The sequence below is a fragment of the Motacilla alba genome, chromosome 21 (genome assembly GCF_015832195.1).
Source record: "Motacilla alba alba isolate MOTALB_02 chromosome 21, Motacilla_alba_V1.0_pri, whole genome shotgun sequence".
Taxonomy (NCBI): Eukaryota; Metazoa; Chordata; class Aves; order Passeriformes; family Motacillidae; genus Motacilla; species Motacilla alba.
Window position 1 is genome coordinate 7,566,373 of NC_052036.1, and position 17,755 is coordinate 7,584,127.

The window sequence follows — 17,755 nt, forward strand, 5'->3', positions numbered from 1 at the left end:
TGAAGACTTCAAATTATGATTCAGTACAGGCAGCCTTTAAAATAAATGCCTTTGAGTAGGACATCTCCCAAACCAACAGTGATCTGGAGCACACTGCAAAGCATGGTGTGGAACTGCCATGGGGAAATTTGTTCTGGAAGAGAAGGCAAGGGGGTGGCTGTCCCAGGTAAATGCACAAATCTGAAAAGCCACTGGGGCAGTGAAGGATGGAGTGCACCCAAAGTGAGCCCTGACCCACATCTCCCAGGTTGCCCGCAGGGAGATGCATCCCAGCTCTGCTCTGCCATACACTCCCTCCCCTGACAGCCACATACTCCTGGTGACCACCCCCTCCAGGTGGATGACGTTGGGGTGGTCGAACTGTGCCATGATGCTGGCCTCACTCAGGAAGTCCCGTCTCTGCTTCTCCGTGTAGCCTGCCTTCAGTGCTTTGATGGCCACAGGAATCTCCCTCTTCCCTGGCAGCTTCAGGCGGCCGTAGCACACCTCTCCAGACTCCCCTGCAAGGCAAGGGAAAGTGGGGGCATGGAGAGCTCCTCAGCTTATTGTGCTCACCCACCAACACCATGAATCATCCAGTCTGTCAGCATACTCACAGCATGCCTCAGTCCCTCTGGGTTTTAGTCTGGATTTCAATCTCCTCCAACCCCTCCAGGATTCAATCCTCTGAAAGGATTGATCACTTCTTGTTTCTAGTTCAGGAAGGGTGGGAACATCTGAAACCACCTCCCTCTGGAGCCTGTCACTGAAGGCAATGGGCCAAAGGCAGTGATTACAGTGGCATCATTCCTCTGGGTTCAGCCCTCAGGGTGCTGCTTGTGAAATTCCAGCTCCAGCTCTGCACTGTGCTTCCCCAAAAGCCCCTGTACCTATGCAAAATTTCCTTTTGTTCTGAAAATGTGCCATTTTGCTTGCAATTTCATTTGCATCTTGTCACCCCAGTTTTTTTCATGGGTGCATGTTGGGACACCAGTGGGGACAGGCTGAGCCATCTGCTGTGTCAGCCTGAGCCACCAGTCCCCCACCTGCTGATGAGCAACTCCCTGCACCAGGCTGCTCCAAAGGGTTTATTTCACTCCCCCAAACCCCCACTCTATCCAAGGTTTTGATCTCACAAGGCTAAGGAGCAGATGAAGCCCTGCTGAGCAGGGCCAGGGGCACAGCACGACCTCAGATCATGGATTTCCCTGAGCAGACACCATGCAAAGGGGCAGCTGGGCACCAGGACTCACCAGACCCGATGACCTTCTCAATCTTGATCTGGGAGGCCTCTATTTCCCGGGTGAACTCATGCACAGCTTGGCAGGGGTCCTCGTATGTATGGGGGTCCACATAGAACTTGGACTCGGGGAACTTCACTGCCGGGTTCAAAGTGGAGAGAGGAGATCAGCACTCTCAGGCAGCCCTGCTGGGAGGAGGGACACCCAGCCGCAAGGCAGAGGATGGGCAGGGGCAGGACAGGCTGAGGAGCCACGGAGATGCAACACAAGAAACCCTAAGTCACACTTTGGTGCAGCAGTGTCCTCAGAGCAGTTCAGGACCTGGCTGCCCAGGTGTTCTCCACATGATTGCCCCACTCCATCACCCCCCACCCCTACCCCTGGCCTGCTGTTCTCTAGGATGATCCTGCTGCACTCTCAGTGCACAGTGTTCAACATTGCAACCCCATTACCAGGATGCCCCTGGGATCAGATTGCCCACTCAAGTCTCCTAAGACTTGTTCCAGACTCGTTCCCAGAAGGAGGCAAGATACAAAACCCTTCCCCCTGGAAACCACAGCACTGTCAGGGGGTGGCAGTCCATCTCTGCCCATCCATGGGGCTGGAGTTCTTCCCAGAGAGCGTCCTACCTTGCCCATTCTGATAATGCATCTTCTCCTCATCAGAGTCCTGGAAAGCCTTGCTGTACCCACAGTGCCTGCCACAGGAAGACAAGGAATATAAGAAGAAGCCCCCATCCCTTACTCCCACAAGCATTCCAAAAACAGGGTAGAAGGCAGTGCATGCTAGGGCTGTGGGCAGCCAGAGAAAATACTTGGCCATCCACCAGCTGCATCGCTGCATCTCACTGGACTGACACTTTGGTGTGGATCAAAGTACTCTCCAGGTGCTCTCCAAGGCTTGGCAGTGCTAAAAGCATGTGTGCTCCACGCACCTGGTTCAGCCATGCTCATACAAAGCACACAGTCTCCCTTGGATCTGTCTGCTGTAGAAAAGATCTCTCCACCCCTGACCTACCCACCAGTCCATACAGTCAGCTCTTGTACTGGTAGTAGTTCTGATACTGGTATTGCTATTGTTCGTGCTGCTGATATTCCGTATATCACATATTATAATATACACACTGATTTATTACTATTCGGCCTGCTGGCATGAGGGGAAGATCTGGAGACTGGCTCTGCCTCAGAGAAAGCGGTGACCCTTAAATGAAGTCTCTTGGCTGCTCATTAACTCTGGACCTATAGATGTTCTGGACAAATTGAAAAGAGAAAAGTTGTGCCCAAGTTCTCCCATCCCTCCTGTCCCTGCTGGAGACCTCCAAAAAACCGCACTAGCCTCCACAAAACTCTTACCTCTTCTTGCAGATCAGAACCACCAACAAGGTGGCAAGGCCAGTGATGAGTGTCAGGCAGATCCAGACAATCGTCATTGTGTCGTACCGGAGAGACACTGGAAAAAGCACGGTAGGAAGAGGGTGAGCTGGAGTGGGGAATTCACTGCTGAGCTCAGGAATGTACCTACCCCATGGTATTCAAAGACAAAGCTTTGGGCTGACAATGTGGTAATGGTCTTCAAAGATGAAGCACTATGTCCCACCTATTCCTAGTTTTGAGCCTCTCCCAGTGTACAGAGACCATTTACATGTGGTGAAACCAATGAGAGATCTGTGTCATGGTGACACAACAAACCAGTATACAGCGAGGAGACTGGAGCCTCAGGACCTCTCCAGGTCTTCCCTGCCCTAACTGCTACATCCTTCCTCCCTTTTTTTTCTAATGTATAAGCGTAGAATCACAGAATCATTAAGGTTGGAAAGACCTCTAAGATCACTGAGTCCAACCATTAACCCAGCATGGCCAAAGCCATCACTTAAACATGTCCCCAGGTGCCATAGCAACAGATTCATCGAGCACTTCCAGGCACGGTGACTCTACCACTGTCCTGGGCAGCCTGTTCCAATATCTTCTTTCAGTGAAGAAATATTCCTCTTATCCAACCTGAACCCTGTTTTAACATGAGTCTGTTTCCTCTTATTCCAAATATGTCAGGAATGCAACCTCAAGCAATCCCTGCAGGCTGAAACACTTTGGGGATGTGCCTTCAGGCCCCCTCCCTGTGTGGCAGAGGAACAGTGGCCATGGAGAAGGGCATCACCAGGCCCCATGCTTCCTGCCCCACACTTCCCACACCCCATACCTGCACACACTCACCCGGCTTCCCCGTTTCCACCTCCACAGTCTGACTGAACCTCCCGCAGCCGGCAGAGGTGCGAGCCCGCACCTGGAAAATGTAGCGGGTTGCAGGCTTGAGCCCAGAGATGGTGGCAGTGGTGCTCTTGGATTTCAGAGTTGAGTAGCTCTGCATTTCCTTGTCCTGGGGAAAATCAACAACAAAACCTTCTCTACATTAGCATGGCAACCACAAAGTCTTCCAAAGAAGCCCCTTGTGCAAGGCTGGCTGATAGCCGGGGGCTCTCTGACAAACAAGCTCAGTGTTACCTTCTCATAGTATTTGATCTCATACTCCAGGATGATGCCGTTGGGCTGGTCCGGCTCTTGCCACAGCAAGGTGACACTGTTCTGGCCTGTGCTCTCCTGATGCACCACCACCACCTGTGACGGGGCTGGGGACCAGACACAGGGGGTTACGTGCCTGCTGGGGGGGGGCATCAGGAGACAGCAACAGAGAAGGGTGGAACCAGAGCCCCAGGCAGGACCCCTGGCTTAAACCAGGTTTCTGGTTTAATTAAAGCCATGTGGAGATGAGTGCTGTGATGGGGATTGCAAACAGGCTTTTCCTTGTTTTGGCTGCATCAGTCTCTTTCCCATGGAGTAAAGCAGCTCTGAGAAGATGAGAGAGGAGGGCACAGGCAGGAGGGGATACAGGTGATTTGCTGTGATCTGGAGCCAGAAAGGAGAAGGACCAGTGTGGTTGCAGATCATGGAGGGTGTGGAGGCTGGTGGGCCTACACAAAAAGGGTCCATTATGGTTCCTTGGACGGACAGACTCCAAGTTGGAAAAATCTCCCCAGTTCAAAGCAACTGAGCAAAGCCTCTCCCAGGATGCTTTGTTGCATATGCCAGTATACCCCAGTTCTACCTCCCTGGTTGGCCCGTTGGCCTCTCTGTCCCTTTTTTCTTTTATGTATATGCCCCAGAATGTTCTCCCTTCCCTGCTTACCCATTGGCCCCATATTGCCACAGCGTCGCACCCCCTTTACCCTATTGGCTGCCACCCCTTGTCCTGGCTCCGTACCGCCCTGAGTCCTCAGTCCATTGGCCCTGATGCTCTGCTCTGCCCCCTTGTCACCCATTTTTAAAACTGGACCCTGCACTGCCCTTTTGTCTTTGTCCCTGGACCCCTTCATGTGTGGCTGGAGTAAACCTCCTCCTCAGGGCTCCATAAAAAGACCCTTCCCATTTCTTTGTCGTTAGTGATTACACAAGGGCTACGTGAAGTGTGTGCTGGAGCGATTGTGTGTGCGTGTGCCTGTGCCACCGAGTGAGTGGATCCATTACTGGAGATGCTTCTGGAAGGTCGTGGCACTGCTGCCTGTCACTCTAACGGGCTAGTGGCTCGCAACAGGAGATCCCTAACAGCACTGCTCCCTCTTGTTCTACCTGCGCTAAAGGGAGAAGGGCAGGGGAAGAGGGAAAGGGGAGATGATAAGCATGGTCAGGGTCTGAGCAGCAGTCTAAAAGTGCCTGGGGGTGCTCTACTGCCCTGGGATATTTGTCATCTTCCCAGTCCTGAGCTGGGAGCCTGTGAATCTGTTCTTGTACCTGTAGCCATGCCTGAACTGTAGCTGTCACAGCTGAAGGAATCAACTCACCAGCCTCTTTTCCTACTGGGAGAAGATCCACTGGGAGTTCCCCAGAGTGTAGTGGGTGCTGTGATGGCCAGGTGCAGCCATAGCGTCTGACTCATGGGAAGGTTTCGGGCCCCACTTGTGAGCTTCATTGTCAGGTGAAAAATGGGATGTGGCAGCTCTGGGGAAGACAGAGCTGCAGTGGCCATGGCTGCAGTGCAGAGGTGTCACCAGAGCAGCACAGAGACCAAAAGAAGCCACAGGGACTGCAGCAGCAATTTTAGCTCTTTGGGGCTGGCTCCTCTGAGAAGCAGAAAATGCTGCTGGTACAGATGGGGAGATGGGACAGGGTGGGATGGTGAGAATCAGTTAAACTGCATGAGCCTGGGCAATGCCTTTACTCCAAACAGCCCAGGGAATCTGTGCTGCATCTGCCTCAGCCACTGGTGCTGGGGGAACAAGGGTGACCAGTGCCCAGGAGGTCCCCTCATGAAATGTCAGGGTCCCTCAGCCCCCTGGAGAGCAGGGGGCTCTGTCACGTGCAGCAGCTGGAGCACAGAAGCTGAACTACTAAATTCCCAACCCTGCTGTTTTCACAGCACCTGCTTAGAATCCATTTTGCAGCTGAATGGTCAAAATAGCAATACTCAGCACTTCCTGAGAGCATATCCATCTGAGACATTAGGCTGAGGCAGCTCATCAGCACTTGGAGGGATTGTGAGGGATCAAGCCAGCAGGACTGAGCCATTTACACATATTGCAGAAGTGCTACAGGCTGGCATTAGTGACAAAGGGACCTGTTCTCATGCCAGCCATGAACTATCCAACAAGGCTCCCAAGTTTCTCCCACTGGTACCCCTGCCATGAGACCAGAAGGGGCTCAGCATCATGGGAAGTTCTTGTGGGCTCATTTCAAACTGGGAGGACTGACAAGGAGGGTCAATCCCTGCCCTGATCTCTCTGCTCACAGTGTGCTCCATGAAAAAATGCCACGGAACACAGTCCTATCCTATCTGGGCTAGAGCACTGCTCAGAGGAATTTCCTGAGGAAAGATCATTTTGCAGTGAGGAATTTGCAAAGGTGAGACTTTTCCCAGCAAACATTGCTATCATTTGCTGGGGCCTGGCATTGGTGTGAGACAAGAGCAGAGTATGAACTGCTGCCTGGCCCTTTGGGAAGGGACAAAAGGCTGGAGGATCAGCCTGAAACATTCATACTCCACTTAGTGTTCCTGTCAATAAACAAGTGTTCTCTGTGTCCCCTGTCTCTTGCAGAAAAGGAGCCTCCAACAGTGTCTGCAAGCTGAAGGGAATGGAGAAAGGAAAAGGACACCATGAAGCAGAAGCAGAGAAGGGTAAAAGTTACCTTGGGCAGCAACTAATCTCCAGGCCATCCCAGTTCCCTGAACCCACCTCCAGTGGCATAGAGGACATGGGTCCCATTTCTTGGCTGTCCCAAGCCCATCATCAAATCAGCCCTTCACAGCTAGAGCAGGTTCTGGCTCCTGCAGACACTGCCTGGAGCAATGCCGGAGCAATATCAGCATCACTCCCATAGGCCAGGTCTCGAGGGTGGGTTTGCTCCTCCTACCTGCCTGGTTTGTCGTGATGTTGGCGACCGCGGCTCTCCTGGACTCCCGGCTGAGGTCAGAGACGCCGTTGACGGCCTCCACCCAGAAGGAGTAGTTGGTGTGTGCCAGAAGGTTGGTGACGGTCAGCGCTCCCTGCACCAGGCTCATCTGCTGGGGCACGAAGCGGATGCCGCTGCCGCAGGCCTCGCACGGCCCCGCGTCCCCCGCGCAGCGCCGGCACAGCACGTTGTACACGACGTCCACACGGCCACCCTTGTCCAGGGGCGGGCCCCACTCCAGGGTCACAGAGGTGCCGTTCACACTGGAGATCAGGTTCACGGGAGCAGAGGGGGGCCCTGGAAGAGAAGCAGGAATTCAGGCAGAGTGAGGGCTGCTGGAGTATTGGAAATGGTGGAGCGTGGGACCAATGGAAATGTGCCTTGGGCAGCAGGACCTGAGTTCACAAACACTGCTGCAAGGGGCACAGATCTGCCCAGAACAGTGAATGTGGTGGACACGAGACAGCTAAGACACAGGCAGGGCACAGGGTGAAATGCCTTGGAAGTAAAACGGTCAGGATCAGGATGCCAAATGCCAGACAGCAACGGTGTTAGTTCTGGGGAAAGCAGGAAGCCATGGTGAAGCATGAAGATTTGCAGGGAGAGCCACAGTTGATGAGCTGGATATGCTCACCTAAAAAGAAAGGTGAACTCACATTTCCTTGGCAGATTAATAAACTCGGGTGGATATTCCTTAGGGAAACACAAGTCAGATGCTGCTTATCCGTCCTTCACCCTGGCCTCAGCTAGCAATGCCACACCTGTCTGTCCTCCTCGACCAACTGCAGAAAGGAGGACTACCCCTGGAATGTCCTTGTCCCCTTTTAATAGCACTGAGCCCCTCAAAGCAGCCTATTGCAAACCTGAGCTGAGACCATATGACAAACCCTGGTATCACTGTCTACCCACAGAGGAGGAGAGCACAGCAAACACTTGCACTGACCCCATGGCTTCCTGGGGGTGTCTGACCACCCAGTGCACTTCTGGGAAAGGAAAGCTGGGGTGGGCGTCGATCACTTCCCCCAGGTAACAAGTGACAGGACAAGAGGAAATGGCCTCAAGCTGTGCCACAAGAAGGTTAGATTGGGTATTAGAGAAAATTGCCTCAAAAAAAGGACGGTCAGGCATTGAAACAGGCTGTCCAGGGAACTGGTAGAGTCACCATCCCTGGAAGCATTAAAAAATGTATGGATGTGGCACTTGCAGGCACAGTTTAAGGGTGACCATGGTGGTGGTGGTGGTGCTGGGCTGATGGATGGAGTTGACAAACAGAGAGGCTTTTCCAACCTTAATGATTCTGTGACTCTCTGAGCCTGGTCAGTGGTGTTTGGAGAGCAGCAGGATGGAGGTGACACAGAGGCAGTGAGGGAGTGCAGCTAAGGAGAGCTCTCAGCTCACATGCCAGACAGATACTCAGGGTTGTAGGGCTGGTGGAGCACCTTGGGCAGCAGGTACAGGGCATGGGGAGAGTGCTGGGCTCAGCCAGGAGCAACAGCTGGGTTCGAGGATGCGACACATGTCCCAATGCAGCATAGCTGGGCACAGGACAGCTGGGCATGTTCAGGAGATACTCAGGGGATACTCAGGGGATACTCAGAGGGTACTCACGTGTGCAGGCAGCTGAGGGGGGGTCCTGCACGGCGCGGTAGAAGCTGCTGTCACAGTGGCACACACGAGCTGCCCGACTCTCCGAGTGGCTGTGCAGGGGACATTTGGCACACAGCTGGTCTCCAGGGGCTGATTTGTAAAATCCCAGCTGGCAGGCTGCAGGGAGAAGGGCACAGGTCAGAGGGATGCGCCTGGATGAGGATCATCCCACAGCTCAGCAGATCCCACCAGCACTAAGCTCAGCTCTGTTCTCATGTAGTGCACAGCAAACCAGCCTTTCTCCCCTGCACATGGGCAAGTCCCCTCCAGCTGCTCCTCTGGAAACTGGGCTCTGTGGAAACTTCTGTTCCCCCAGCTTGCACTTACTGCCATCCTGACACCCATTCCCCACTGCTTCACAAGCAAACTTGGGTGCCTCTGCTGTTCAGGAACTGCCTGCAAAGCTCCAGGTATTCTTGCCCCTCTGCCTGCTGTCCAGCCACTGTCTGCCCTCAGGACAGAGAGCACTGCAAGGATCAAACCATGGAAACACTGGAAATCTATTGGCAACTACTCCAAAATACCGTTTATGGGGCAAATTTACAACACAGTCCTCACTTGATGGTGGTTGCCACAAACACTGGCTATGCCCAGGTTCCCAAAAGCATCTATGTGGGAAGTTTCAGAAATTAAATCTCCACATCTGGGACATGGTACATGTCCCTCTGCAAGACCCTGGGCTGCTGCCACACAGAGCAACAAGTTTTCTTGCACAAAATGATAGGGAAAGAGCCTCTCTTGTTGCATAGTACAGCAAAAAGGCACTGCACGCCTGCTGCCCTCTCTCTGGAGGCAGAGTGACATTCAAGCCAAATGAGACAGCCTTGGAAAAAAGTTTTTTTCTGACAATGCAACCTGCCTGCAGTTCCTCTGCTTCCTCCTGATGCAGGAGCTCATCCCACGCCCATCGCTCTGCTTCATCCTACCCCCTTCTCTCAGCAGCCCCTCAGGTAGATAATTTGTCACACAAACAAACAGCTTGTCTCTCATTAAAAAATCGATTTCTTCAAGAGTGACATGTGGCATGTCAGGTATCTGTCTGGGGGTGGAAGGATCTGCCCTCTCCTGCAGACTTAGTTTCCAAATAAGGGAAAGCAGGCTCTGTCTGGGTCCCTGTACTCATGAGGCACTTTTAGGACCAGTTCTAGTGATTCAAGGATTATTCCTGACTCTGACTCATCTCTGTTTTTTTCCCCACTGAGGCAGTAATACCTTCATTTTCTCATCTTTACCTCCAGTGGCCAGATTTGTATACCGCCTCAATCTTTGCTTTCAGGCACGTAAAAGGTTTTTTAGTGATCCAGCATCCTCGGTGGGCTGTGTCCCTCCATGCTGTTTGTTCTGTTTCAAGGTGCTGATTTGTTTCTTATTAATAACACTCCTTTCCTTGCCACAGATTTCCCTGGACCGATGCTACCAGCATATTCCACCTATCACACACTGTACAATGACACAAGGGCCTTTTTTATACTGAGCTACTCTAGCAATGGCAGCTGAAGGCAGTGCTCCAGTCATGTATCCCTGGTGTGGGGAGCACTTGCTGGTCCCTTTCCAGGCTCTGTCACCAGTTTCTGTGGCACTTTTACACGAAATGCTCTGTTAATGGCAGGGGAGTGATACCACTGGCAGGACGGTCACATTCTGCATGAGCCAGAGGTGGTGTCACAGGCTGGTGTCACACCTTGGTACAGCAAAGGCAAGCACTTCCAGACTTTGTTCCTAAATTTCTGCTTTTCCACTCCCCAAAGGACATCAGGGCAAGGGACAGAAATGCCCAAATTTGGGGATGCAAGGGAAGGCAGATGTGAAATTACAGCAGCTTGGGGCTGGTTTTGTTCCCTGGCTCTTCTGGCACCTTTCACCTCCTCAAGGGCATCAGGAGAGGAGAGAACAAAGGGGATGCAGATTTCAGGGGAGGTTTGCTGTCCATTTCCAGCTGGACAGCAAACCTCTCAAGAACAAGCCTGAGACATTTGGCAGGCTCTGGTGCTGACTGGTCCTGATGATACCAAGAGATTCAGGGACTCTGCCCTTGCCAAGTGCCCCCTGATGCAGCACCCCCCAGTCTGCATCCCGTGAGCATGAACACATCCTGTTCTCATGTGGGGACAAACCTAGGAGGCAGCCAGCTGGTAGAAAAAACCCCAACCAAACTCTAAAATAAATCAGAAGAAAGAAGATTTCCCAGTTTTTCTGTGTGGGAAAGGATGAAGACACTGCATGAGCATGGAGGGGAACTGAGCAATGGGATATCCCCAGTTGGTGCTGGGCAGGTGCAGGACAGGAACTGCTGCCTTTAACTTGTGTGAATAGCCCTTGGACCTGCAACTCATAATCTACCCATGCAGCAACCAGCGACTTGTGACTCCACAGGCACTGGAGTGGTTCTTTCCACCACTATTTAATTAAGGGCAGAGAAATCAGTGCTACCTCAGGTACGAAAAGACAGGCAGCAGAAAGGATGGGAACACGAAGCACAGCAGATTTTCACTGAGCAATTGTAATCACTTAGCATTTAATGCTGTAAAAAACCCATTAATTACCTGTAGCAATGAGTCACAATTATTTTAGATGCACTCAGGGGGAAAATTATACTAAATGACAAATTACAGGTGAATTTGTGCACCAGGGCGGAGCCATCGGGAGCCAGCCCCCAGCACATGGACAGCATGAGCATGCAGGGAGGGCTGGGGAGCACCTGGTGCTGGGACAGGCACTGCTCAGGGGGTCATGTACCTCTGACTGTCTCAGTGCCCACTTTTGAGGGAAGCAGGACAGATTTGCAAAGCCTTCACAGGCATGGGAGAGGGCACCAGCTCGAACCTGCACATAGTATGAGATACCTTCAGTACAGGATGCCAGGCACGTCGTGCTCTGGATTGAGCTCTCTCATGCCATGCCAGTGACATGTGGAAGACCAGGACCTCCCAGGTTAGCTCTGGGAAGAGCAAACAGCAGAGAAGTGACCGGTAGGAAAAATTCAATCAAATGCACCAGGTCTAAAACACACTGGGCTCCACAGCCGTGGTTGTGGCACACACAGAAGCCTCCCATGTCTGCAGCCATCCAGCAGGAGGTGCAGAGTGGTTGTTCTGCTGTCTACGCAGCAGTCAACTATAGCCACCTGCCAGAAGTGCCCTCCCTGGAGCCCTGGGGAAGCTGAGGATTTCTTTTATTCCCATTATTTTATGTAAGTGACACCCTTGCTCTGAATCTGAGGATCTCGGGTCCTGCCTCTTTGTGAGCCACCAGAAGTGCTGCAATGTCCCCAGTGCCACCCCCGTAACAGCCAGCCCCAGCTGCCTGTCCCTGCAGTTTGATCTCACATGCACAGTGTGGCTTTGCAGTGCACGTAGGACAGGAGCAGCCCTTCACCTGCCACTCAACCCAAGACTTGCACACCTACATTCTACCTGCAGCCCAGACACCTGGGTGATCCTAGAGTCACCAGCAGAGCCTACAAAAGCCAGTGTTGAACCTGTGCTTGGCAGAGCACATCTCCAGCCCTGTATTGCAGAGGTGAGTCCCCCGTGATCACTCCAGACCTGTCTGGGTCCATCCCATGGGGCTTGCACTGATCCCCCCACCCTGCACTGCACACCCTGCCAGTTTTCCCAGCCCACCAGCCCCACTGTCATGCGTTGCCTGCGTAAAGGACCCAGCAGCAGCAGGTTTGTCTCAGGAACAGTGAATGTAGAGGGCCCTGCCAGCCATCTGGAGTTCGGTCCATTTGTTTCACTCCCTCTCCATCCTCTGGGGACAGGACAACATCTGCTAATAAGCTGGCAGAGCTCAAGAGATGATGGATGGACCTGTCAAGGATACAGTAGCAGGAAATGAGCTGCTCCTCTCCCTCTCAAGTGGCTGCCTGGAAGCAGTGCTCTGCAGGTGGCCCTGGTGGGACCACCAAGGGCTGCTCCAGTAGGGCTGCAAATGGGAGCACTGCCCCCATGCCAGTCTCTCTTGGCTCTGTCCTGTGCCCAGGAGGTCTGGGCAGGGTGAGGGCATGGCTGAGGGTGACATGGGGCAGCTCTATGACAGTGGTGCCACCCTTCCTGACCCTTCAACAGATCTGGGCATCTGCAAGCAGCAGAAGAGCAGCCATGTATCTCCCTTTGGCCATGCGGGGAAGAGATAGAGATGGAAATAAAGGTGTCACAGCCACTATGACAGCCAGAGACAGGCAACAGTCCCAGGGCCCCCCAGGCTGCACAAGCCAGCACAGAAAATCCCAGCCTCCTTTCAATCCAGTTTCAGCATGATGCCTCAAATCTCAGCTCCCATATGACACAGACACTGAAACAGAAGCCAGTTATTCTCAGTCATGTCTTAAAATGACACATTTGCCTCATTGCCCAAAGTCTTTTTTTTTTTCCTTGTGCTCCCCTTTCCCTGCAATCCCAGGTCAGCCCAGGCTCTGGGCTGTTTAAGTGGCCGGGAGGGAGTTTGGGGGCCTGGCTGGGCTGGTGCTCTCAGTAATCTCGTGGTCCAGAGGTCATGCCTCACCCTACGGCCCTGCTGGTGCTCACATACCCTGCTTGCGCTGCTTGTCTCCACACTGCCTCAGCCCTGGATATCTCTAGCCCCCGAACCACATCAGCCTGTCCACAGCCCCACTCCTACCTTGCAGCCCCTCTGCACAGTTCACCCATCTTCCCACTCCCAATACAACCCATCACACCACTACACACCCCTGAACTTGTCTCCTATTGCCCCAGACTCCACCTCGCATCACTTCCCCACTTCTCGGCCCTTCTTCCCACAATTAACCCACTTCACACCCCGTTGTACCCCTGAGTCTTTCAGAGGGGGAAACAGGAGGAGTTTTTTACCCATGAAAGCTTTGCAAAGGCAGCAAGACCCTGTGCTTGGGGCTCCCAGAAAATGGCACACAGAACAAAGGACATCCTGCATCCTTCTTGGTAACACCCAGATTTCACTGCCACCAGAACAAGTTGTATTTAGGAGGGTCCTGGCCTTCCAAGGGGAGTAATTCCACTTGTAGTGCTGGGAAAACTGGAGCTGCAGTTGTACAGACTGGCTGCATCCTGAACTGGAAATCTGCATGATGCTGCCATAGAAAAACCAGCAGGTCTTAAGAGTTATAGAATCACTTAGAATCACACCTCTAGCATAGAATTCCAGAATCCCAGAATGGTTTGGTTTGGAAGGGACCTCAAAGATCATCTAGCTCCCCTGCCCTGCCATGGGCAGGGACACCTTCCACTAGACCAGGGTGCTCACATCCCCATTCAGCCTGATTTTAGTACTGTTGGACACACACCTGACTCTCTTCTCTTTCCCACATCTTAAAAAAAAAATGAAAAATAAAAGCAGGAAACACCGAAGTCCCAGTTTGCTATGAGTGCTGCTTTGCTGCCTGGTGCAGACATTCTTCTGTGGGAGTGGAGGTGAGGCTGTGCAGACTTGTGTAGGTGAGACACCCTGACATGCTCAGAGCAAAGGCTTGTTTATCCAGGGAAAGGCTACAGCTTGCTGGAGTAGGATGGAAACAGGCAGCCTAGTGCCAGAATTAGAAAAAAGCTGTTTCCCAAACTCAGTCTTGTCAAAGAGTTTTAGACAGAAGTATCCAAAGCTTCTGAAAAAACCCCACAGATTTCACCAAACCAAAACCAAACCCAGAAAACACAGTCTAAAGGAAGGGATGTCACGCCTGAAGGTGCCAGTGCTGGAGGTAACTCTGTCCCTGTTGTGAGGCATGAAAGAGGAAAGGACACACAGAACACCAAGAGCTTCATCCCATCCCTGGCAGGAGCTGGGGTGCAGTTTGGGGGGGGCATGTGAGCCCTCAGCACATCCATATGGCTGTGGATGTGTAGAGGGGCTGAGCTGTAAAATGAGGGTGCCCAGACATCCCAGGGCCAGCACAGCCCTCGCCCCTGCTCCGCTGAGCTCCACCAGCCTTTGGATCTCTTTCTCCTCCTTGGAGAAGGGGCAGCAGCAGCAACTTGTTTTCAGAATGGGAAGAAGATGGGAAGGAGCCCTCACACAAACATGAGTGACGTGAGTGGCATCTGGAGCTCCTGCCAAGGGCAGAACAAGTTTCTAGCAGGGCCCTACTGCTCTGTGGCATGAGGAGAATCTTCTCCATGCAAGGCAATCTCACCAAGCCTCTGAATGTGCCGGTGGGGAATTTGAGATCCCCGCCCCACACTATGTTACACTATCCCCAGTGTAAGGACTGGTGCAAAATTCCAGGTCATTCTTGTGTTCTGTGTCCTAACTCCCCAACAACAGCTTCCCAGGCCCCTGCACACTGGAAATCCAGAGGAGCAGCCTGTGTTCACCACCCAAAGGCAGACAAGTTTTATGGAAGAGCTCAAAATAAAAATCCCCTGAAAAAAACCCACATTCCCAAACTGGTGAGTGTCCTCATCCATCACAGCCCAGCTGCTCTTCACCACTTCTCAGAGGGACACAGAGACCTGCTAAGCACAAATAAAATTTGATTAATCCCCATCACTAGCCTGAACTCCAGCTCACTAGCATTCTCACCCTTCATTTCTGTCAGCGCTGAAACACAGAAAACTCAGAGGAAAAGTGGCACACAAAATATTCAGCCAAGGGCAAACCCTATATTGTTGTGTTGGTGAGATACAGTGGTGCTCTGCAGGCAGCTCCATCCTTTTTCTGTGTTCCTTAGCAGAGAAATAAGTAAATGGGTTTAGGTGCTGGGGTTCTGCTTTGTTTTGTTTTCCAAGCAAATGCAATTAGCTGCTGCATTTTAGAGGTGGGAGTGATGCTGGAGATCCTGGGATCTTCCTGTCCTGCCTCCTGCCTTCTCCAGCTGGAAGAAGCAGCTTTCTCACTGGGCTGAATTAGCTATACACACACAGCCCAGCACCCCTGGGGTCCAAGCCTAGAAGCCAGGTCTGTGACAGTGAGCTGGAGGTCCTGGTATGAGACAAGTGTGAATCCAAGGATCCCACCCCCCACCCCAGGCTGGATAAGCCTCTAGAGGAAGAAGTCTTTCCTAATGAAAAAAGAAAGAGAGCAGGTTTAGATGGGATACTGGGAGAAATTCTCCCCTCTAAGGGTGCTGAGGCCCTGGCACAGGGTGCCCAGAGAAGCTGCGGCTGCCCAATCCCTGGAAGTGTTCCAGACCAGTTTGAATGGCATTTGGAGCTGCCTGGGGTACTGGAAGGTGTCCCTGTCCACGGCAGGGGGTTGAAAGAAAATGAGCTTTAAGGTCCCTTCCAACCCACACCTTTCTATGATTCTGTGTTCCTAGCTAGTCACAGCTTATGTGTCTTGGAAGACAAACTGTCTTTTTTTTTTTTTTTTTTTTTGGGGGGGGGGGGGGGGAGGATGCAGAGATTTGGGATAACCAGGAGGTGACATGATCTCACCAGCCAGTATTCCCTGTATTTTACAGAGCAGCTGATAGCCTTCCAAACCACAATGAAAATCTTGTGAGTCACCAACTTTTTTTGATTCTGTTGTCTGGCATCGCAGAAAGGACTTTTGCATAACTCCCATAGCACCACTTTGGAACTGTTTCTGCCCCTGGCCTTGGAAGCTTTGTCTTGGTACACTCATGGCAGAACCCCTCTGTGTGGGACACCTGGGGCATTGGTGCTCTGGGTACCAGGTAGAGCCTGGTACCCAGACAGCAGGAAGAGGATGCTGCAGGCAGTAAGGCTGTGGCTTGGGCCTGCCATGTGTCTGCTGGGACTTGCACAGGAATTCCTCTTGAAATCCACACCAAGAAAACTGAAACATCTTCCAAGATGTTTGCTTGGAGCTGCAATAACAGGGTATTCTCATAGAATCATGGAATCACCAAATGGTTTGGATTGGAAGGGACCTTAAAGCCCATCTCATTCCACCTATGGCTGGGACACTTCCAGTAGACCAGGCTGCTCCAATCCCCATCCAGTGTCTTCTCCTGGCATGTTTCTCCTCAAGTGTTTCCAGGGCTTTCCCTGCCCCTGTTCCAGGCTTTGCCCCCAGCACAGTACATGGGGTGCAGCTGGATAAGGTTTCCCCTCCTTTCACACAGCTCTGCTCCCCCCTTGCCCCACCAGCTGTGGGACTTCCTTCATAAATGTCCATGGATACAAAACTGTATTCACAAGCACATAATTACCAAGCTGGGTATTTTCTCCTCTTAATTAGCAATGCCGTGGTGCTTTAATTGCTCGATTAAAGTTGCCCACAAGGAAGTTTTAAGGTACATTAAATCTGCTGATTGGTTCATCAGCATGAATCCCACCAACTGGAAAAAATTAACTGGGCTTCCAGATTGCTAACCAGACTCTCCAGATCCGTTTCCACCAGCTGTGTACCACAGGAGGCACAAGAGGGCTCAGCAGTCCTTTGTCTGTTCCCACCTCTCCTTCATTTTGGGGGCTGGAGAGGAAAGGGTCCCAGCAGTGGCAGTGTCCCTCTCTTCTCTTGTCCAGAAAAAAAAGGCCGTTTTCTTGCTGAAGCAGAGCTGGGTAAAATCTAATCCAGGGCCAGATCCTTGTTCAGCCACACACATCAGACCTGTGTTTGGTGGCTGTTCTCACTCAGGCTACAAACACCCATCCTCATGTACAAATGGGCTGCTGGAGCAGGAATTAGGAATTGCTCAGCTCCTGCTCCCTCATCACCATTTTCCATCTAAAGGGAACAGCCAAACTGAAGGTCCTAAGAACAGAGAGAAAGCAGCCAGAGCAACCAGAACACTCAGAGGATAAGATGCCTGTTTCCAACCTTCAGACAGAAATGTCTGAACAGCTCTGGAAAGCCATGGATATTCAACAAAGAAGCTCTTTGGCAGTGGCATGTCTGCCAAAGGCTCATCCACCCCCTCTGACAACAGGAAAGAGGGCCTGCCCTCTTTTCCACTTGATTATTAACAAAAACCCTTTCAGGGAGATTCTGTGCTCCTGGGGGTCCCCCATGGCTGGATGCTGGATGGGTTTGTGTCAACTTCCAGAGAGCAGCACCATGATCTATAGCCATGGCACTGCTGCTGATGCTGCAAACAAACTCCCTCTGTGTGTACAACCTGTGAGCAACTGAACAGATTGTAGCCCAACTTGAAGTTTTGCTCACTGATAGCTGGTGAGAGATGCAGCCCAAGAAATAATTCGGACTTGACTCAAAAGGGGGACCCTGATGCAAGGACCATGGATTTACATGGTCCAAGGACCAAGGTCTATCCACCAAGGACCATCACCAAAACCCAAGGTCTTGGTGGCTCGGGAGCCTGACAGCCCTCCCCAAAGAGGGGCTGACCACAGCTGGTAGGAAGGATGTGGTTGAAGAGCCACTGCCCCCACCTGCCTGATCCTCTGTGTCCACCTCTCCATCCATCCACACACAGGACAGGGTACTCATGCCCCAGCTCTCAGCCTTTGCGGACGTGGATTATGTGCCCTTCCCTGCCCACAGAAGCACAACCAGGCTCCCCTTTCCCATCCCTCTAATTGCACTAAT

General features: G+C 52.2%; 1 protein-coding gene across 1 annotated transcript in view; it reads right to left on the reverse strand.

The window, feature by feature from the left end:
• Positions 1 to 1,768: 1,768 nt before the first annotated feature.
• LOC119710448 (ephrin type-A receptor 8-like) overlaps positions 1,769 to 17,755 on the reverse strand; it is a 41,812-nt gene continuing 25,825 nt past the window's right edge. The window contains exons 4-9 of the mRNA XM_038159486.1: positions 8,267 to 8,422; positions 6,620 to 6,955; positions 3,719 to 3,843; positions 3,431 to 3,593; positions 2,573 to 2,669; positions 1,769 to 1,917 (exon numbers count right to left, since the gene is read on the reverse strand). Of these exons, the coding sequence (XP_038015414.1) occupies positions 1,785 to 1,917; positions 2,573 to 2,669; positions 3,431 to 3,593; positions 3,719 to 3,843; positions 6,620 to 6,955; positions 8,267 to 8,422 (1,010 nt within the window). The 3' untranslated portion in view covers positions 1,769 to 1,784. The remainder of the gene's footprint in view (positions 1,918 to 2,572; positions 2,670 to 3,430; positions 3,594 to 3,718; positions 3,844 to 6,619; positions 6,956 to 8,266; positions 8,423 to 17,755) is intronic.